Source organism: Leucopleurus acutus (genome assembly GCF_964270905.1).
Source record: "Leucopleurus acutus genome assembly, chromosome: 1".
Lineage (NCBI taxonomy): Eukaryota > Metazoa > Chordata > Mammalia > Artiodactyla > Delphinidae > Leucopleurus > Leucopleurus acutus.
Window position 1 is genome coordinate 27,824,519 of NC_139142.1, and position 22,034 is coordinate 27,846,552.

The following is a 22,034-nucleotide window of genomic DNA, read 5'->3' on the forward strand; positions in this document are numbered from 1 at the left end:
TCTTTGAGTAAGGGGGTGTGCCAACCCCCAAAAGGAACTGAAGACATATATTCTACCCAATGGGACAGACGGCCATGCTACAATACTCCTTTTGTCCCAGGGAAAAGCTGAAAGCAGCTTTGGCTAACCAACCCCGCTTCGGGTCCCCACATACATACAGCTTCCAACACCAGCAAGGGGGCCCAGCCAACGCACTTGAATCAAAAGACTAAAACCAAGACACAATAATAAAAATAAGAATGGTAAACAACTGAAGAGAATATCTCTGGTCCTGTAGCTCTCTGCAGGGGGCCAAGATGGCTGATCTCTGGCTCTCTCTGCCCTGGAGCTGGGAAACAACACGAAGCTGCCCTTGGATTCAGGGTCGATGCTGTGAGAGCAAAAGGGATCCTGGCCAAGCCAGGGGGGTGCAACTCAGGTCTCTGACCTTCTCCAAAGTGGTCCTCCTTCCTCCCAGCCCCTTTCATACCTCCCCGTCAGCCATCCACCAGGGTGAGGCCGTCGTAGAGGGCACGCTTCCACATGTAGTAGGTAGAGCGGGCGGTGAGGGGGAAGAGGGCGCTGAACTCCTTGTAGGAGGGGAAGCTCTTGGACTGGAAGCGCCTCTGCAGGAACAGCTTGGCCTGGGCCTTGAACTTCGTGGTGGCGAGCACGTCCATCACCAGCACCTGGCCGTCCCTGCCACCCGCCGCTGCTGCCACCACAGGGTGGCTGGACAGGGACCCACTGGGGGGCCGGCCCTGGGCCGTGGCCCCCTCTTGCAGGGCCCCCTCTCTGGAAGGCCCTCCCAGGGCCTTCCCTGGATCCTCTCCTGGAGAAGCCGCCATCTGCAGGGTCCCTGCAGGTGGGGCCATGGCAGCTGTCACATTCCTACCAGCTTCTTTCTCCCGTTTCTCCTCCGCTTCCTTCATGCCCCCTTTGCCCAAGCTGGGGGCCTGTATCTGGAGCTTGGACAGACTTCTGGGCCAGCCCCGGGCAAGACTCTTCCAGACCCAAAAGGTGGAGGGAGACAGGCTCGGGTAGCGGAGGCGGAAGCGACAGAAAGGGAGGTGCCCACTGAGCACCTGCTTGCGGGCTGCCCTGCGCAGGCGCCTCTGCCAACGGGACAGGGGCATCCTCAGGGGTAGGAACTCCCGGGGGGCAGGTGACCCCCCACCCGTTGCTTTCCCTGCCCCTTCTCCTGCCTCACCCTTCCAAGGGAGCAAGGCCTCTTCCCCAACAGATGCTGGCTGGGAAGCCCCGGCTACCGAGAGGGCTGGTGCAGGCTTGAAGCTGGGGTTTCTTCGGAGAGCCTTTCGGCGCCAATTGTAGTAGGTGGACCGGGAGATGCCGGGGAACCTGCGTTTGAAGCAGCGATAGGGTACCAGCGTATTCAGGGAGATGCAGTGCTCCAGGTACAACTTGGCCCGCTGCATTAAGACCACTCCAGGGCTTGACATGGCCGACGAGGAGCACCCCAGCCCCTTGGCAACCTGCTGCTCCGGCAGCTTCTCCAGCTCCTCCATGGCCAGCTCCTCCTTGGGGCCCAGGGCCCGGCAGGCGCCAGAGCCCAAGAGCTCGTGCTTCCAGGCATAATAGGTGGAGCGGGAGATCTCGGGGAACCTCTGGAGGAACTGCTGCAGCGGCACGACACCCCCGCGGTGGAAGCTGTCCTGCAGGAAGTGCTTGGCCGAGAAGCGGGTGGCCACCTTCTGCCGGTGCTCCTGGGACTGCCGCCGCCAGCGGTAGAAGGTGCTCTTGGTGATGCTGTAGCGCTCACCGAGGTGGGAGTAGCTGAGGCCAGGTTCCCGGTTGAGCAGCTCCAGGGTCTTGGCGAGCGGGGGCAGCGGGGCCAGGGCAGTGGGAGTCGGGGCCAGGCCGGGGCTGGTACTTTCAGCCTCCACCTCTTCCAGCCCCACCACGGGGGCAAAGTACTGGTGACGGAAGAGCTGGCTGGTGAGGGGCTGGCCGGCCCACATGATGTGCAGCGTGGCGGGCATGTGGTCGCAGCGGCGGGGCCGGATGACGCGGTTAAAGTATGGCCGGATCTTGAGGTTGCGCAAGGGGTAGATGGAGTAGATGTTGCGCTGAAGGACGGAGGCGAGGGCGTACAAGTGCCACACGTTGGAGAAGCTGCTAGGAAAGCAGGTGGCCTTGACGTCCGCATCAAAGATGGCCTCTAGCGTGGTGGACGGCAGGCTGGTCATCTCCGGGGACTCCTCAGAGCACAGGGAATAGCGCACGGCCTGCAGCATCACCTTGGAGTCAATCATGCCCTGGAGGTAGTAGTGCCGGTGCAGCAGCATCTCCACCACCGTGCGGGCCCGCAGCTCCAGGCTGAGGCCCGCGTTGCCCCACAGCAGCATGCTGGCCGCCTCGAACAGCAGGCTGCCCTCGCCCTTGCACACCAGCGGCAACATGTTCCGGGGAGCATCCTCTGGGTACAGGCTCAGGGCCACCGAGTCCACCTCCAGCACCTGGGGGCCAGGGCCTCCCTCCCGGCCGGTGGGGAGAGCAAAGGAAGACAGGACCTGCTTGGCCTCCAGAGCAGCACCAACGAGACCCTCCAGGCCCTCGGACTCCACTGCCTCCTGCAGCTCCTGCAGCACCTGCTGCACCAGCTGCTCCCGGGATGTCATCCTACCAGGGCAAAGGAGAGAGGGCAGAGGTCAGCCAAGGCATCCAGATGATACCCAGCAACGGTGCCTTATCCACTCCTCTGCCTTCTCCCTCAAGATCTATCTATTCCCATCCCCCCATAGCAGGTAATGGCTACGTGCCTCCTGGGATTTGTTTAATTACGCAGTGGTACAAAGGAAGAGCTTGGCCTCAGAGAATGGCTTCGAATCCTGGTTCTGATATTAGCTTGAGCAAGTCACTCAACCTCTCTGTGTTTCTGGTTCCTTTTCTGTTAAAATGGGGACAATAATAAAAGTATCTACCTTATAGGACTGTTGCGGATATAAATGAGACAATGAAAGTAAAGGACGGAGACATCTAAGTGTATGTAAGTGTATACACACATACACATATTTATATATATATTCATCCTTAGAAAAGTGCCTGGCACATAGTAAAGTACTAAAGAAGCATTAGCTATTATATATTAGAGTATTATCTAGTACTATACATATTATATAGTGCAGGTATAAAAGCTGTACCTCTACACCTGTTAAAGACAGACAATCACACATAGCCTAAATTGGTCTCCTTTTTCCTAAAACAGTGATTCTCAAAGTATGGTCCATGGGGACTTCCCTGGTGGCGCAGTGGTTAAGAATCCGCCTGCCAATGCAGGGGACACGGGTTCGAGCCCTGGTCCTGGAATATTTCACATGCCGCGGAGCAACTAAGCCCGTGCGCCACAGCTACTGAGCCTGCGCTCTAGAGCCCGCGAGCCACAACTACTGAGCCCATGTGCCTAGAGCCCGTGCTCCGCAACAAGAGAAGCCACCGCAATGAGAAGCCGGCACCGCAATGAAGAGTAGCCCCCACTCACCACAAGAGAAAGCCCGCGCGCAGCAACGAAGACGCGGCGCAGTCAAAAAAAAAAAAGTACGGTCATGGACCCTTGGGGTTCTCTGAGACTTTCTGAGGGGCTGCAAGTTAAACTGTTTTCATAATAATACTAAGATAACAACACTAAGATGTGATTTGCCTTTTTCATCGTGTTAACATTGGAGTACAGCTAGTACCTCAGCATGAATTAAACTAGAAATCACTGTGTTCTACCCCATGATGCAGCCACAGTTGGGAAAAAGAAAGCTAGTATCACTCCAAAATGTCCTTGATACAGCAACAAAGATCATTATTTTTTAAAATCATAACCCTTAAGTACATGACTTCAGTGTTGGGAGTGACAAAATGGGGAGTGCTCATAGAGGATTTCTGCTGCACACTGGTGCATAATGAATGAGTGACAATTGGGTTGCATGATGAACTAGCCGCTTTTTCATGGAATACCACTTTTACTTGAAAGAAAAATTGAGTGGCATTAGTCATTTAGACTTGGATATATTTGACAGACATTTTCTCAAAAATGAATAAGGTGAGGCTGTCACTTCAAGGAAAACTACTACTATTTATGGCCAGTGAAAATTTCTGAGCTTTCATTTGAAAATTAGAATTTTGGAAAACTTGTATCCACTACAGTGAGCTTGACAGCATCCCAATACTTAAAGATTTTTCTGATGGGACCAGTGGTGACACTAAGACATGTAACTTTTTATACTATATAATGGAATGTTCAACATTTGAAGATTTGCATCACTCAATGAACTGTATTTCCCAAATAACCAATGGGATGGCACGGGGAAAAGATCCATTCAAAGTATAAAAGAAAGCAACGGATTTTTAATATAATACGGTGCAAAAGTTCCTAGATATTATTTCAGATTCTGCATTATAACTAAGCTTTGAGGAACTACCACCTGTCGAGTTGCGGTGTAGTTGTCAAAGAATATCCACTGAAAATGCTACCAAAATACACTTCCTCTGGGAATTCTCTGGCAGTCCAGTGGTTAGAACTTCACACTTTCACTGCCGTGGCCCAGGATCGATCCCTGGTTGGGGAACTAAGATCCCGCAAGCCCCGTGGTGGCAAAGTCAAAGGAAAAAAAAAATACTCTTCCTCTGTCCATTTATGTGTCCGGATGAAGTTGGATTTTCTTCATGTACTTCTACCAAAATAATGTATCACAACTGATTGAACATAGAGACAGATAAGAATCTACTTATCTTCTGATAACCAGATATTAGAGATTTGAAAAATTTAAAAGATGCACTGTTCTCACTAAATTTTTTTTGTTCTGGAAAAGTTATTTTTCATAAAAACTATTATTTGTTACTATGTTAACAGGTTTGTTCTTTTTTAATAAAGAAATCTTTTCTACATGTCTAAATTTTAATTTTGAATGTAACATGTTGACAGATGTAACCTATATAAACAAAAGCTCTTCAGGGTCTTCAATTTTTAAGAGCATACACGTGTCCTGAGACAAAAACGTTTGAGAACTGCTGCCCTGGGATAAAGTTAGTCTCTCCAAAGAGGTAGCAGCAGTCTAGCCACTGTGCTGACATAGATCTAATAACTAAGGTTTACTATTTGCCACGCACTTTCCCAATCCTGGCGGTGGAACTTTAAGATGGGTACTACCATTATCCCCAATTTACAGGTGAAAAAACTGAGACAATCAAATTTAGGCTCATTTGCCCAATTTGCCCCAGGCCTCATAAGTGGTGCAGCCAGTAGTTGAAACCAGATGCTCTTTAGGGCCTGAGATTCATCTACTCCAGTTTAAAATGCCAGCCACCTTTCAATTCAAACTAATCATCCTAATTACTGGTAGGTTTTCCGTGTTGTGTTGCAAAGCAGAGTAATATTCCTTTGTGGACACTGTTTTTAAATTAAAAAGGAGACCATTACCCTTTCTCAGATCTTTGTTCTCAGATTTTAATAGATTCCTTTAGATTAGCTCTAGGTTTAAAAATTGTGTTTGGGTGTATACACTTGTCAACTCATCAAACTGCACACCTAAAAGGAAAGTGTTTTGCGCACTTACAAGGGGTGCATTTGGGTGTAAATTATGGTTCAGTAAAGTTGAAAAAAAGTTTTTAAAGAACCAAAGGCTTACCAACAGAATCTTACTTGGTAACCATAAAAAAGAAAGCTTTTTAAAAACTGGTTATCAGAATCACCTTTGGATAAAAATTTCTTGCTTGTAGATTTTTTTTTTTATGTGTTTATTGTGACAAACCTGGTCTAACCTCTCACCAGATTTCTATTTGTCCCACATTATCTGACCCTGGAATTGGGCTTTTAATCTGTTCATCTTTTATATACTTCATATTTACTTTTTTAAAAACTTAGTTTTTTGGACTCAGGAGATAAACTTCACCGAGAGCACTTCCATATGTGAAAAAAAATTGAGCTCTGAGGAGCAAACTGTAAACACAGAAGAGCTTTTTCATTCTGGCAGACAACAAAGATGCTAGGGGTTTTGTTTTTCTTGCATGTCACTTGTAAACGCTGCTATACAGACGCATATAAATGAGAGCTCTGCTCCGCTAGATACTCCGCAAACAAAATTATGAAAATAACCACCATTCACCTACTGTTTACTATGTACATTTAGGTAATTCAACCAAAATCTCAAAAAAAAAAAATAAGAGGGTATAATTAATTGTGTGGGTGATTCTTCCTGCCCTTCCACACCAGGAGGAGGGCACAATGTTCCCTTAAAGGATTACAGGTTTCTGTGGGCTTTGCATTGGGTGAGCGTTTGGACTTCAGGCTTTTCAGAGGTAATATTTATATGTGGTTCTCACTTTCCTTCTACATGAATTACAACTCCATCACACCTGCACCTTCACTAGGATAGCTACTTCTAGTTCACACATAGAGAAATGGAGGCTTGGGGGTTAAATAACATTCCCAAGACCACAAGCTATTAAAACTACAAAACCTAAGCAATCTGACTCCAGAGCTCCCCTCCTAACCCCTGTGAGTCCACCATACAGGGAAATACAGGGCCCAAAATGCTCATTATCCAAAGGCTGCAGAAACACATTGATTCTTGGGGCGTCGAGACAAAGCTGGCCATTTTACAGATAAGGAAATTGAGGTCCAGAAAGGTAAAGTTGACTTGCCTGAATTCCCGCTGTAGTATCCAGATACCTGCCAACACGTCCAGATAGACCACACGTCTTCCTGCATAAACCCCACCCTCCTCCCTCCCCTTCCCTGTCCCACCCTACCTACTCTTCCCATCCCAGTCCCACCCCACCCCACCCTAACTCATTCCTTCCTCTTCCCCAAAGAGGTAAGAGGAGATGTGAGTAGGTAATACCCTACTTCTTTTTTCCTCAAAAGCTTGCTGAGAAAAAGTAGCTCCCTGGAGAGGCTCTGCACCTCGCGTCAACTCAGGTGGGTCTGGACCAGGAGAGAATGGGGCAGCGGGGAAAGGCCAGAGGCCATACGGGGAAGCTAATCATACTTAAGTAGACAATGGTTGATGGGGTTCAGGTGCAACAGTCTTTCTGGTGATGGCTCCCTGGAAACGCAGTGCAAAGCAGATCTGACAATTACCAGGTGCATTCGTGGAGTAAGGTGCAGAAAGTGAGAGCTAATCTAGGGGTCTTGCCCGCTGGCCTCCCCTGGCCCCACCACTCTTACAAGAGACCTGATAAAACATGAAACCGAGGAGGCAGGGCCCCTCAAGGCGACACAGGCTCCCCGGCTTGAGGTTGGAAGGGAGGAAATAGGACAGCATCCAGCCAACATCTTGGCACCTAAGAAGGGCTCTGGCGCCCAGGAAGGAATGAATGGACACGGGCAACTCTGCAGGCAATTCAAAGCCTCACCTTCACCAAGGCCCACTTCCTCCTCCCCCAGTCTCCTTAGTTCAAGCAGATGGGGTCTCGGAGCCCAGCTCTGGCCTCTGTCCCTCGCATTTTAAAAGGGGTGAGCCAGCGCTCTGGGCAGGGCAAGGGAAGAAAGGGCCAAAGCATCTGCTGACAGTGTTGGTAGGTCTCTGGCCTCTAGAACAAACACCCTCCCTGCCAGGCTCATCCTGGGCTCCGCATTCGCTCACCAAGGACCCCGTGTTCTCCCCATCCCTCATAAAGCAGGCCCTGCAGTCTCGATAGCCAGCCAGGCCCTACAAGCGTGAGGGAGGGCCACACTGGCCTCAGCCCTCAGTAAGACTGCCTAAGGCCGCGGAGGCATGGCTGGCATCTCACCCGGCCTGGCTCCACACCTCTCTGGCCGGCCCAGCTGCCCAGGCTGCGCCCCTGGCTCCAGGGAGCGCCAGCCATCTTGGCTTCTTCCCCGGTGGCCAGGAGGCCTCGCGGGGCGTGGGCGGCCACAGGTCCTGGCTGGTGGCAGGCAAGTCCCTTGGCTGTGACTTCCCAAGGAACCTCCCACCAACCAAGGGCAGCAGGAGGGTCTGGGGGCACCAGGGTGGGCCTGAGGCCACCCAGTCAATCATGCCTCGGTAGTTCCCAAGCTGAGTAGCTCTAGGGGACCACGCGCCTGGAAGGGAAGGAGAATGGGCAGCGAGGCCCACGAGGGGAAGCGGAGCGAGCCGCCAGGAGGCCCTGGATAGCTGGGGAGAGAGCTGGCTGGCTGGGGGTATCTGAGACAAGGGATCCAACTGGGGAAACACCGGGAGCCTGGGGAGGGGCTAAGGCCAGACCATTGTGTAAGGTGGGGAGGGGAGATAGGCGGGCGAGCGGGGGGTGGGGATGGGGAAGAGGCTGGAGGTGGGGGTGGGGAGAAGGAGAACTTGAAACAATGCGTCCCGTCTCCACACACCCACACCCACACCCACACACACACACACACACACACACACACACACACACACACACGGCATCTTCAGAGTCACTCTATGACCCTTGAGCCCTTTAGTGTCCCAAGGCCACCCCCTCGTTCCCCTGGGGTCTCCAAACTGCTCGAGGCACCCACCCTTCCTAATTTTGAGGAAACTTCCTAGTTTACTGACCTCGAGGGTGGCCCAGAGCCCAGGGGGCGTCCGCTTCTCTCTCCACCTTCCAGCTTGGGACATTTAAGTCACCCTGTGGGCAGTGTCCCCAGCTGAGCGCCACTCTCACTCCAGAACTGGTTTCATATCTGTGGTGGACCATTGAGCATGGACCGTCTACAGCCAACTGGCCGTTGGAGAAGCGGCTTAAGCCACTCCCCCCAGGAAATCGCCCACCCTCAAGTGCTCTGGTCCCAAGATGAAAGAAGTGCAAATTCGGGGGTCACTTCCAATGGTAAAGTGATAGCAGCTATTGTCTCGTCCACTCTACCCAGCTGTGGGTGTTAAGCGCCCTGACCTAGCTCTGAAACGGACCCCAAACTGCCCAGGGAAAACTTGAAAGAAAGTCGAAAGATTTCCAAAGAATTTGGGGGGAGGGGAAAGGGAGGGGAGGAGGTTTAGATAGAAAGACCTAAGGAAAGTCTGTGGCAAGGCTAAGAGGGGGAGGGGGGGCGAGAGCGAAGCTGGAGCCGGGAAACTAGCCTTGGGGGATTGTTTAGAGGACTTGGGGCTCTCTGAACCCCCAAGATGCATCTCTTCCTGAGGCAGCTCCCCCATCCCTGGCCCCCAAGAGACAGGGAGGCTGGAGAACTCACTGCCCCCACCTTGGTGCAGGCCCCCTTCCCTTCCAGAAAGGCCTCCATCCCCACCTTTCTCTGAGCATCCCCCAGGCTTGAGGCTCAACACCTCTCACTCCCAAAGTGTGCCTGGGCCAAAGATGCTTCTGTCTGGGACCAGGGCACCTATCCCAGGACACCTGGTTTTCTGAGCCCAGCAGGAAGGTAAGGACATGTGGTACCTGGGGCTTCCGTCCCTCCCCGCAGCTCACCTCAGCCCAGAGGCCTCAGATAATCCCGGAGGAACTAGTCCTATCCGCCCGTCCAGTTCCCCGCTGGTGGGGGAGGTGAGGGCTGCCAGATTGCAGCCTTTGGTGGTAGCTCCCCCCAGGGGCTTTCCTGCCCAGCCTTAACCCTTTGGAGTGCTGGGGCTAACAGCTTCTCCCGGGCTTCAGTTCCACCCACCTCTCCTCTTTATTCGCCTTACCCCTCGCTACCACCGTAAAATGCCCCCCAGTGTCGGTTATGGCCCAGCTCCACTAATCATCTTCTCCTCTGCCGATCATGAACCCTACACTTATCACCTAAGTCAAAACTCGTTTATCAAACTTCCATCCTCAGGAAAGCTGGATGAGGGGGCCACCAGAAGTGAACTCAAGTCCAGTCCCTGCATCTTAAGCACACCAGCCCCACCCACCATGATGGCAGTCGCCTGAGGCAGTGGTTTAGACGCCTCCTGGACTTGGATTTGAATGCCAACCCTGCCCCATACTAGAGTATGGCTTTAGGCAAATTGTTTAAACCTCAGAGCCCTGATTTAGTGGTTACTGGGGCCTAACATTTACGCCAGAGAGTTCGTTTATCCCCAGAGTTGTTGGGTGGATTCAATAAGATAAACGTAAGCATTTAGGACTGCTTGGCCCAAAGCAAGTATATTCCAGTTCTCAGGCTCTCCAGTGAATCTGAAATTATTTTTAAGTTCTTAATATAAATGCAGTATTTTAACAGTTTCAGACAATAGTGGTGATTTTGTAGAAGGAGATGGAATTACGAGATAACTTTTTCTTTCCACATAGCTTTCTGTGTCTTTTGACATTTTATAAGGAGTCTGTATTACTTGCTATCATTTAATAAAGGCAATGAAGATAATTTAAAATTCTTTAAAAGGCTAATAGAATCTTTTAAAGTATTTTTTAAAAAGAAACCCTAGTGATAAAAAGGTTTGCTGGCGCTTCCATTACCAAAGTAAGAGTCTTATTTATAGACTAATTGGGAAAATGAATAATTGGGAGAATTTTAAAAGTAAAGTAGTAAGCAGGAAAAATCACCTGTAATCTCATTATCTAAAGACAGCTATTGTGAACATCTTGGTACATTTCTTTCTAATCTAGTTTCTTTTCTTAGACTACACAAGTTAAACTTTGTCTTTACAAAAGACCCAAACGGTACAGAGTAAAAAATAGAGTAAATTAAGCCAGTCCTCCCTTTTAGTCCCAAACCCATTCTCCTCATTATGAGACCTAAAACAACTGCCCAGTTCTTCTTCTGTATATTTTCAGCTTTTTCTGTGCATATACACATGTATATTTTTCTAGTCTCTCTGTGCATATTTTTATTCTGTGTTAAATACTTTACTTTTGACTAATATATATCATATATGTGCCTATGTATTCTATACATAAATGATATCTAAATAATAATACAGTAGTCCTTCCTTATCTGCAGTTTTGCTTTCCTTGGTTTCAGTTACCTGTGGTCAACTGCAGTGGAAAAATATTAAATGAAAAATTCCAGAAGCAAACATTCATGAGTTTTAAGTTGCTCGCTGTTCTGAGTAGCGTGATGAAATCTCTCATCCCCCGGCTCTGTCCCACCTGGGATGTGAGTGAATCATCCCTCCCATCGGCCTGTCCACGCTGTAGATGCTACCCAACTAGTTAGTATAGGGAAAAACATAGTATATATATTGTTCGGTACTCTCCACAGTTTCAGGCATCCACTGGGGGTCTTAGGATGGGGTTGGGGGGGCTGAAGTAGGGAGGGACCACAGTACCACTGTATATTATTCAAAATGCTTGTAAATACTGGTTCAGAAATTTACTAAAGTATTAAAGATTCAAATTTCAGCCCTGTTCCCTTTCTACAGTTTCTCTTTTCAGAAGCAACCAATATCATAATTCAAAACGAGACATGCACCACAATGTTCATTGCAGCACTATTTACAATAGCCAGGACATGGAACCAACCTAAATGTCCATCAACAGATGAATGGATAAAGAAGATGTGGCACATATATACAATGCAATATTACTCAGCCATAAAAAGAAACGAAATTGAGTTATTATTTGTAGTGAGGTGGATGGACCTAGAGTCTGTCATACAGAGTGAAGTAAGTCAGAAAGAGAAAAACAAATACCATATGCTAACGCCTATATATGGAATCTTAAAAAAAGAAGAAGATACTGATGAACCTAGTTGCAGGGCAGGAATAAAGAGGTAGACGTAGAGAATGGACTTGATGACATGGGGTGGGAGGGCAAAACTGGGGCAAAGTGAGAGTAGCATCGATGTATATACACTACCGAATGTAAAGTAGTTGGCTGGTGGGAAGCAGAAGCATAGCACAGGGAGATCAGCTCAGTGCTTTGCGATGACCTAGAGGGGTGGAATAGGGAGGGTGGGAGGGAGGCTCAAGAGGGAGGGTAGGGCTTCCCTGGTGGCACAGTGGTTAAGACTCCTCCTGCCAATACAGGGGACATGGGTTCGAGCCCTGGTCCGGGAAGAGCCCACATGCTGCAGAGCAACTAACCCCGTACACCACAACTACTGAGCCCATTTGCTACAACTGCTGAGCCTGCACTCTAGAGCCCATGCTCTGCAACAAGAGAAGGCACCGCAACGAAGAGTAGCCTCCGCTCTCAGCAACTAGAGAAAGCCCACACACAGCAATGAAGACCCAATGCAGCCAAAAATAAATAAATAAAATAAATAAATTTTAAAAAGATGGAAGGGATATGGGGACATGTGTATGTCTGATTCGCTATGTTGTGCAACAGAAACTAACACAGTATTGTGAAGCAATTATACTCCAATAAAGATGTATTAAGGGGAAAAAAAGCAACCAACATCGTTTCTAAGGTATCATGCCAGAGATCTGTTATGTATAAAGAAGCAAATCTCTCAGAGAGCACTTTTGTCCTTTCTTTAAAGCATAAATGTAATATACTACTTTTATGTACCTTGCTTTTTAAAAATATGTTTATTTATTTATTTTTGGTTGCATTGGGTCTTCGTTGCTGCACGTGGGCTTTCTCTAGTTGTGGCGATCAGGGGCTACTCTTTGTAGCAGTGCGCGGGTGGGCTTCTCATTGCAGTGTCTTCTCTTGTTGTGGAGCATGGGCTCTAGGCACACAGGCTTCAGTAGTTGTGGCTCGCAGGCTCTAGAGCACAGGCTCAGTAGTTGTGGCGCAAGGGCTTATTTGCTCTGCGGCATGTGGGATCTTCCCGGACCAGGGATCGAACCCACGTCTCCTCCATTGGCAGGCAGACTCCTAACCACTGCACCACCAGGGAAGTCCCTATCCAGTCCTCTATTGATGAACCTTAAGGTCATTTCCTTCTTTTGCTCTTAAACCATGCTACAATTGGTAACCTTGCACATACATAATTTTGCACATGTGTAGGTGAAACTATACCTTCAAAGTGTATGCATATAGTAATTTAGATAGATTTTGCCAAGTTTCTCTTCGTAGAAGTTGTACCAGTTTATTCCCCCCAAAACAAAGTATGAGTGTAGTTTTCCTACCCCTAAGCCACCATAGTGTGTCACCACATTTTTTTTTTATCTTTGCCAATCTAATAGGTGAAAACTTAGTCTCTCAGCGTGGTTTTAATTTACAATTTTCATTATGAGTAAAAGAGCATTTTTCATCCATTTAAGAGCCATTTATATTTCCTTTCCTGTGAATATCCTTTGCCCCATTTTGCCATTTGGTTATAGACCTTTTCTTATTGATTAAAGAGAGTTTTATATGAAGACAGCCCTTGGTCTACGACAGGAACTAGAAATATTTTTTTCTGAGTTTGTGGTTTATAATTGGACTTGGCTTACGGTGGTTTTTTTATCATGAAGAAATCTGCTTATTTTTACATATATTGAACATATCTTGTCTTTAATGGATTCTGGATTTGGTACATTTTAATCTACCTTTATTTAAACCATTAAGGTGAGGTATCACAAAATTAAGGGCCTCGTCATAAGCTGTCCAAACACCAAAAATCCCAGATTCCCAGCAATAATTAAACCAATTCCTACAAGTAGATATCTTTAGTTAATATATACCTTGCTTTGAACAAAATTCAGATTTAGGAAGCAGATGAGTTCCGGGTAATCCTTCACTTATAAAGGGGCATACAATAGGACAGCTTCCTTTACATAATGAGCTGAGATAAGTAATTAACTGTGTTTAAATTTACAGCTTTCCAGGGGTTGTATAAGTGGTGGTTCACCTGTATTTGGATCAGCTACAAAAAACAAGTCCGGTATTGAGTGAAGTAATATTGATTGAACACTGACTGTATAGTGAAAAGCCTGAGCTTTGGAGCGTAATGGCAGGATTAAAATTCCAGCTCTGTGCCTATGTGCCCTTGAACAAGTTTTCTCACATCTCCAGACCTAATTCCTCACTTAAAGAATGATAATAGTACTGGAGAGTTTGCTCTGAGAATTAAATGAAAAACTGCTTATGAAGTTCTTAGCACAGGTCTCATGATAAAATGCTCTGGACATGATGCTGCTGTTAGATTTAGTTGTCTTCCCACTTCATTCTCCTTCTATAGATATTTAAAGAATTCATCCATTTGTCATTCAATTAATGCAGCCACTCAATGCCTTATTAAATAATTTACATATTAGTCTATCATTTATTCAGTTATTCATTTACTCACACATTCACTCATGCACTGTCATTCATTCAACAGATATTTGAGCTCCTAGTATGGGCCAGATCCTGGGCTAGCTCTGAGTACATAATGATGTCCATGGACCTGACTCAGGAGTTTGAGGGTTGAGGTTCAAAAGCTTCTCATTCATTCCACAGCAGAACAAATACCTGTGTTCACTGTATACCATGGCTCTTTATCCAATGGCTGCTAGTTTTAATTCCATGACATCATAATCTCCTGGCTTCCTTTCTTTGTTCCTTTCTCTTCTTCCCCGCCCGCCCCCCCACCCCCCCGGGCCCTTTTACCCTCTCTTTGCCCAGGACTCTACCCCAGACTCAGGCCTTTACTACCCCTATCAGAGTCCCTTGGCGATTACCAAGACAGATGACCACTCAGACTCTGAGTCAGACTAACCTGAGTTGAAGCTCAGCTCCTCCACTTTCTAGTTTAGGGAACTTAGACAAGTCTGACCCTCAGTTTCCTCCTCTTTAAAATAGGGATAATAATATCCACTTTATTCGAATGATTGAATTAAACATTGAAGTCACTCCTTCGCTGCAAAGAAACACTTAACACCAGGGACGTATGATGATCAATTCACATCTCAATTAGTTGAGTGTCTACTCTATGTAGGCATTATGTTCAGTACTATGAAGACACACAGAGAGCTAATGTCATCTCTTCCAGTCAGAAGCCATAGCACAGGGGGGTCCACAGTAAGTGCTCAATAAGAGCTACTGTTACTTGCTTTTCCCAAGGAATGCCCCTCACTCCTGGACACAGGCACTTCTCAGAGACCTGTGTTGAGGGGGCTGCTGGGCTGATGCTAGCTTCTCTGGTTTCATTTGCAACTCCGATCTGGCATTCCTATGGCTTTAAAGTCATTTAATTTTGTGGTAAATTTGAATATAGACTGGGTATTAGCGTATTCTAAGGAATTAATAATATTCTAAGGAATTAATGTTAAATTTGTTAGAGGTGATAATAGTAAGAAAAGGTCCTAAATTTTCAGATATGTTTGTAAGAATTTAGGGTTGAAATGGTAGGACTTTACGTATTTGCTCTTTAAAAATCAGAGGAAAAGGGCTTCCCTGGTGGCGCAGTGGTTGAGAGTCCGCCTGCCGATGCAGGGGACACAGGTTCGTGCCGCGGAGCGGCTGGGCCCGTGAGCCATGGCCGCTGAGCCTGCGTGTCCGGAGCCTGTGCTCCGCAACGGGAGAGGCCACAACAGTGAGAGGCCCGCGTACTGCAAAAAGAAAAAAAAAAAAAAAATCAGAGGAAAAGAAGAAGAAAAAGTGCCCCCCCGCGACTGTTTGCCATTAAACACTGATCTTTTGTTACCTGATTTTTAAAAAAAGGAAGAGAAAGAAAGAAAGAAAGAAAGGAAGGAAGGAAGAAAGAAAGGAAGGGAGGAAGAAAAGGGTAAAGCATATATGGCAAAATGTCAATAATTATTGAATCAGGGGTTCATTTTACCATTCATTCAAGGTGGTTCATTATGCCATTCTCTCAGTTTTGATGTGTTTGATAAGTTTTATAATAGGAAGGTTGAACATCTATTTTTGTTTAATGGGAGGATCACTTTATGGAAGCGAAGGGGAAGGAAACTTACCACGTGCAGCATTTCCATTTAGGCGGAGGGCAGGCCGCCCTATCCTTAGCCAGGAGAAGAGCTTGCAAAGGGTGGGCTATGTCATTAGATTGCCACCGGCTTTATTTACAGGGCCTTTGCAGGTGCCCTTGGGGAATTCACCTGGACAGGGAAGAAGGCTTGTGGATAATTTACCCCTCCCCTGTCCCAAGGAAACAGGCACAGGTACCCCACTGGAACAGCTAGGCCTCAGACCAGGTTTTAAGGCCTTGTGGTCCTCTCCCCACCAAGTTCATTACATTTCTTCTGTCACCTCTATTTCATCCATAAAGGAGAGACAAGACCACAGGCCAAACCCAAGTTCTCCCAACTACTCTGTTCGTAATCTCAAGCCTGGTGCCTTTGATCTTGGTTAGTTTATTCCCAATTCCCTCCACTCCCCACCACCACACACAGGTAACCCCTTTCATTAATTTCCTTCCAGACTTTCTTTTTGTAAGTATAAGCAAATGCAAATATACATTCTCCAATAGGCTTAAAACTACCAACAAAGCAAATTGAAAATAGAGAAAATTGCAGTGTTCCAGGTAAAGAGTGAAGTAAGTCTGGGAGTTGTTAGCATATAGATGGATAAGCTCTAGAGGCAAGGGAATAGAAGAAGAAGGAAAAGAAGGGAGAAAGAAAAAGGACTAAACTTCAGAGTCACCCAGAGGAAAAGAAAAAAGAGGCAGAAGGAAGGTGGGCGCCAGGCCCAGGCTCAGGCGCCAGGCCTCCGAGGCAGAGAGGTGCGCTGCGGCAGGCTGGGCAGCAGACGCCATGACACTATTCCCCTTTGGGGACTGCTTCGCCCTGGCCTTCTTCTCCCCTACTTCATCACCTACAAGTGCAGCAGGCTGTCCGAGTACAGCGCCTTCTGGAAGTGCGTCCAGGCCGGGGTCACCTATCTGTTCATGCAGCTGTGCAAGATGCTGTTCCTGGCCGCTTTCTTTCCCAGCTGGGAAGGCGGCATCTATGACTTCATTGGGGAGCTCATGAAGGCCAGCGTGGTTGTGGCAGACCTGATAGGCCTAAACCTTGTCATGTCCCAGAATGCCGGCAAGGGGGAATACAAGATCATGGTTGCTGCCCTGGGCTGGGCCACCGCCAAGTTCATTATGTCCTGCTACATCCCCCTCTGGGTTGGAGCTCAGGCACTGAGTTTGACTGGAAATACATCCAGATGAGCATTGACTCCAACATCTGTCTGGTCCATTACGTCGTCACATCACCCCAGGTGTAGATGATCACATGCTATGACCTGTACCACACTTTCCAGCCAGCAGTCCTTCTACTGATGTTCCTTAGCGTCTACAAGGCCTTTGTCATGGAGATGTTCGTCCACCTCTGTTCCCTGGGCAGCTGGACGGCACTGCTGGCCCTCAGCACCCTGTCCCTGTATGTCGCCCTTGTCAATATGCACTCCTAGGCTCGGTGTCCCAGACTTTCACATACCTTTTCCCCATCTCCAGGTTTCAGTGAAGTAAACAGTATTTGCAGAGTTCCAAAAAAAAAGGCAGAAAGAAAAACCCAGAGAGAATATTTTAAGAAGAGAGGGGTAAGTAGGCAATTGTGTTATCTGCTCCTAATATGTGAACAGATCTGCATGAACCACCCTGGAAAGATAGCCACGTTAAAGAGAGAGTTAAAGGAAAATATATGTTATGATCCTACTTTTGAAAAACTGATATGTATATACACATGTTTAGTGAGTAGAAGGAAGTCTAGAAGACTTTAGAAAGAGTAGACTAACAGGGGAAACCTGGTGAGCTTGTTTGTGGGAAAAGGTGGCCTTTTTACTTTGCACACTTCAGTTTTGTTTGCATTTTTTACCACAAGAATGCATTCTTTTGGTAAATAAAAAGGATTTGTAAAAGGGGGAAACTACTGTTTAAAACCATCTATATTCAAATTTTCTGTGGAGTAGAGAAGGTGATTAAGAACGTTGGTTTCAGAATCTAATAAACATGAGTCTAAACCCCAGCTCTACTCCATGAACCAGTTAACCTCTCTGAGCCTCAGTTTCCTCATCTGTAAAATGGTGATTATACTGATAATTACTTCAAAGGATTGCAATAAGGATTAAATGGGGAGCATGAGTAAAGCATCTAGTACAATGACTGTCATACAGAAAAGGCTCAATTGATATTAGTTATACATATATAATATATATAATTAAGTTATATATTAGTTTTATATATGTAATAAATAAAATATCTATTACTAGATCAAACCAGCCAATCAGAGATGTACTCATTTGGACAACATTATTTTGGTCCCTCTAGAACTGCTGTCGCTGAAATGCATTTTCTGTGTCATGCTTTGGTTGTTATAAGAAATGGTGATGTCAGCCACTGTTATCTATTGCCAGGATCCATCCCATAGAATCACCTACTGTACCAGGGAACTCAGGAGGGGCCTGTGTCTGCCCAGGGAGTGTACAAGATGGTCCTCAGCAGAATTTCCATGTGTTTTTATAGTTTCTCTCATTCTTTTCAATTTCTATTTTTGTGTTTTACAATACACATAATATATTAGTATAAATATAAACAAATATACCTGTATTGGGGAGTTTAACAATTTTTACCCATGGAAGATTAACTTATAAAGTTTGAAAAGCAGTGTCTTCTTGATGAGTTCTCTCAGACTCAAGGTTACAAAAAGCTGCATTTCTCCCAAGGATTTGGTTTATTGTTTCTAATAAATACAATCACTCTTGTCATTAAATGCCTTCTCTTCTTGGCTTTGACTGCTAGAAACCTCAGAGCCAGATTCATAACCCAGAATGTCTGTAGTTGGTATCCTGAGGGCTGTGGTTATGAGCACAGCTTTTTTTTTTTTTTTTTTTTTTGCAGTGCACAGGCCACTGTTGTGGCCTCTCCCGTTGTGGAGCACAGGCACCAGACGCGCAGGCTCAGCGGCCATGGCTCACAGGCCTAGCTGCTCCACGGCATGTGGGATCTTCCCGGACCGGGACACGAACCCGTGTCCCCTGCATCGGCAGGCAGACTCTCAACCACTGCACCACCAGGGAAGCCCCTCAGCACGGCTTCTGAAACCACATTGCCTGTGTTCACATCCCACTGTGTGAACTTGGGCAAGTGACTTAACCTCTCTGTGCCTCCATTTCCTCAAATGTAAAACAATTATAACAGTAATCACCTCCCAGGATTATTATAAAGATTAAATGAGGCGATGCATGTAAATCAATTAGAACAGTGCTCAGCATTAGTAAGAACTCAAATATTTTTGTTGTTATTATGGGCTCTCATTCCATGATTTCTTTCTTTTTTAAAAAATTTTTATTGGCGTATAGTTGCTTTAAAATATGGAACACTTCACAAATTTGCGTGTCATCCTTGCGCAGGGGCCATGCTAGTCTTCTCTGTATCGTTCCAATTTTAGTATATGTGCTGCCGAAGCGAGCACTCTCATTCCATGATTTCTTTACCCTTGCTTTTCTTCAGTCCCATTTCTGCTACTCTTTATGTATTTCAGTAAGGCACTTAAAATCCTTTTTTGGAAAGAGTTTAAGCAAACAACCGTATGAATTTTTTTTCTTAATATGCCAGGCACTGAGTTAGGTTCTTGAAAAATACAAAGATAAAGAAAAGATTGTGGGAATTCCCTGGTGGTCCAGTGGTTAGGACTCCGCACCCTGCCGAGGGCCCGGGTTCAGTCCCTAGTCGGGGAACTAAAATCGCAAAAACTGCTCAGCTCGGCCAAAAAGAAAAGATTGTTTCTGCCTTCAAGGAAATGTTCAGTCTAGTGGGGAAGACATACATACAAATAGCCATAAACCAAGTACAGGATATGGAAAGCCGTGCAGGAGAGGTGTGCAAGTGCTGTAAGGACACGGAGTAGATGAGATCCGTGAAAGCTTCCTAGAGGAGGTGGCATGGGGGTTGCACGGCCCAGGAAACAGAGATGATAGAGCAGAGATTCTAGGTGGAGGAAGTACTGGTGATCTAAGGCAGACTCTCCAGGACCGATGTGCTACCCACAGTGCTGGTTAAGGTGGATACTCAATAAGTCCCTGTTTTTGACTGCTGTACTTGATTCAAGTGGTGTGAAAAGGAGGGAGAAGAGACAACAGGACAAAGCCCAAGAGCACCTCCCTTTTTCAAGGGAAGTGAAAACGAATGGGAGCAGAACCCAGGCCAGGAAACACAGATGTGAAAACCAGGCTCAGGCAGTTGCTTTGAGGGAGGAGGGAATGGAAAATTTGGGGTGGGAGATTGGAGGGGTCTTCTGCCTGCATCCATTTGCAGTGCAGAACAAATGCCCAAAGCCCATAACGTTTCCTTTTGGGCTCAGAGATAGAACTTTCCTTTCCTTTCATGGTGTGGCTTCAACTTCAGGCCATCCAGACCACTTTTGGGCACAGCCTTTTAAGGTGTCCTATCATCTCTAAGCAGAGTGATCCCAGGTAACTTCAGCCACACATTCCCTTCCTCTGAAGGTAAATGAATAGTGAGTCTAAAAATGAGAGCCCTAATCAGAGTTAAATCCCTGCCCAAAAGGTCCCTAAGAAGGGACAGAGTGTGGTAAGCAAAGTACAAAATATAGAGTTGGACAGAACCGGCTTTTAATTCTGGTTTCTGACAAGATGCCAACCCCGGTATGCCCCAGGTTCCTCATCTGTAAAATGGGTATATGAATGTTGGCCTCAGGCTTGTTTGGATTACAAGACACCATATATACGTGCCTGGAACTCAGCAGGCACTAAGATTATCTCTGAGCTCTTTCCATTCCTGAAAAGAAATAAGCTACCGCATGTTAAGCACCGCCACTGTGTCAGGCGCTGCACAAAGTGCTTCGTTTGTGTTCCCATTTACTAATGAGGTGGTGGCCCACATCCTTCAGAAGGCGCAGCAATGCGGGCTCTTAACCTTCCTGCTGCCCTTGGAGACTTCATCTCCTGAAGTCAAGTGGTCAACTTCTAGAACCCCTACAGGTGTCATCAAAAAGTTTGGCATTGCTCAGAGCTAAACTCAACTAACTCAGTGCTTACAGAAGGCTAGTGATAATTCGAGGCGATCCAGCCCCTTTCTTTTCCCAGAAAGAGCAGAGTAGGTAATATCTGTTTAGATTTCATGTAAAGAGGTTACAACTTGATTTTCCTTTCTGAGTCAACCTTTCCTTCCTTCTGTTTTTTTTTTTTTTTTTTTTTTTTTTGCGGTACACAGGCCTCTCACTGTTGTGGCCTCTCCCATTGCAGAGCACAGGCTCCGGACGCGCAGGCTCAGCGGCCATGGCTCACGGGCCCAGCCGCTTGGCGGCCTGTGGGATCTTCCCAGACCGGGGCACGAACCTGCGTCCCCTGCATCAGCAGGTGGACTCTCAACCACTGCGCCACCAGGGAAGCCCTCCTTCTGTTTTTTTATGGTAGTGTTTCCCAAGTTGGCTGCTCATTGGGATCACCTGGGGAAGTTAAAAAACTCCCTCCCTCCCACCCACCCACCCCAAGAGATTGTGATATATTGATACATGGTCTGGAGTGGGCCTGGGCCTCTGGATTTTTTTTTTTTTTTTTTTTTGTGGTACGCAGGCCTCTCACTGTTGTGGCCTCTCCCGTTGCGGAGCACAGGCTCTGGACGCGCAGGCTCAGCGGCCATGGCTCACAGGCCCAACCGCTCCGCAGCATGTGGGATCTTCCCAGACCAGGTCACAAACCCGTGTCCCCTGCATCGGCAGGCGGACTCTCAACCACTGCGCCACCAGGGAAGCCCCCTCTGGATCTTTTTAATTCCTGGGTATTCCAATGTGCAGTTAAGGTAACAACCGCTGTCCTAAATCCTCAGGTTAAAAGAATTATCTATCTACCTTCTACCTTAATAAATACATTTTTTTTAACAAAAAGGAATGACATTTATATATTGTTCTGCTACTTGCTTCCTTTCACCCAACAATATGTCTGTCATGGATTACGTTCCTTGTTGGTACATATAAAATTAGCTCACACCTTTTAGCAGCTGCAGAATATCTGATTGTAGGGATGTACAATAATATATTTAATCAATTCTTTGCAGTTGGACATTTAGGTTGTTTCCACTTTTTCCCTGTTACAAACAATGTGAAAAGACATATTTGCACACATTGTACAAACATTTCTGTAAGATTCACAAAGTGGAAATGCTTAGTCAAAGAAGGTAATATGTAGAGAAGTATTTAGATACTTACGTATTTATTTCTGTGTTTTGGTAAATGAATGAAGGAAGCACTTTGTGTTGTCATTTGCTGGGTACGTGCAGTGCATATAATTATTGTGGCTAAAGTGGCTTCTGAGCCCTTTAAGGGCTGGGACTGCTGGGCCCTTTGAGGACGCCAAGGGCTGGCTGGGTTGACTGAAACCATGATCACCTTCGTGGCTGTATTTCAGCT

General features: G+C 46.8%; 1 protein-coding gene and 1 pseudogene across 2 annotated transcripts; one reads left to right on the plus strand and one right to left on the minus strand.

Annotated features, from left to right (window-relative positions):
• Positions 1–476: 476 nt before the first annotated feature.
• VRTN (vertebrae development associated) lies at positions 477–2,618 on the minus strand (the record flags this gene model as incomplete). The annotated part of the gene is made up of 1 exon (XM_082851312.1): positions 477–2,618. The coding sequence occupies one exon, from the start codon at positions 2,616–2,618 to the stop codon at positions 477–479; it is 2,142 nt and encodes a 713-aa protein (XP_082707438.1).
• Positions 2,619–16,430: 13,812 nt separating this feature from the next.
• LOC309969619 (BOS complex subunit TMEM147-like) lies at positions 16,431–17,263 on the plus strand (annotated as a pseudogene). The gene has a single exon. The product of its transcript is annotated as a BOS complex subunit TMEM147-like (transcript).
• The last annotated feature ends 4,771 nt before the right edge of the window (positions 17,264–22,034 follow it).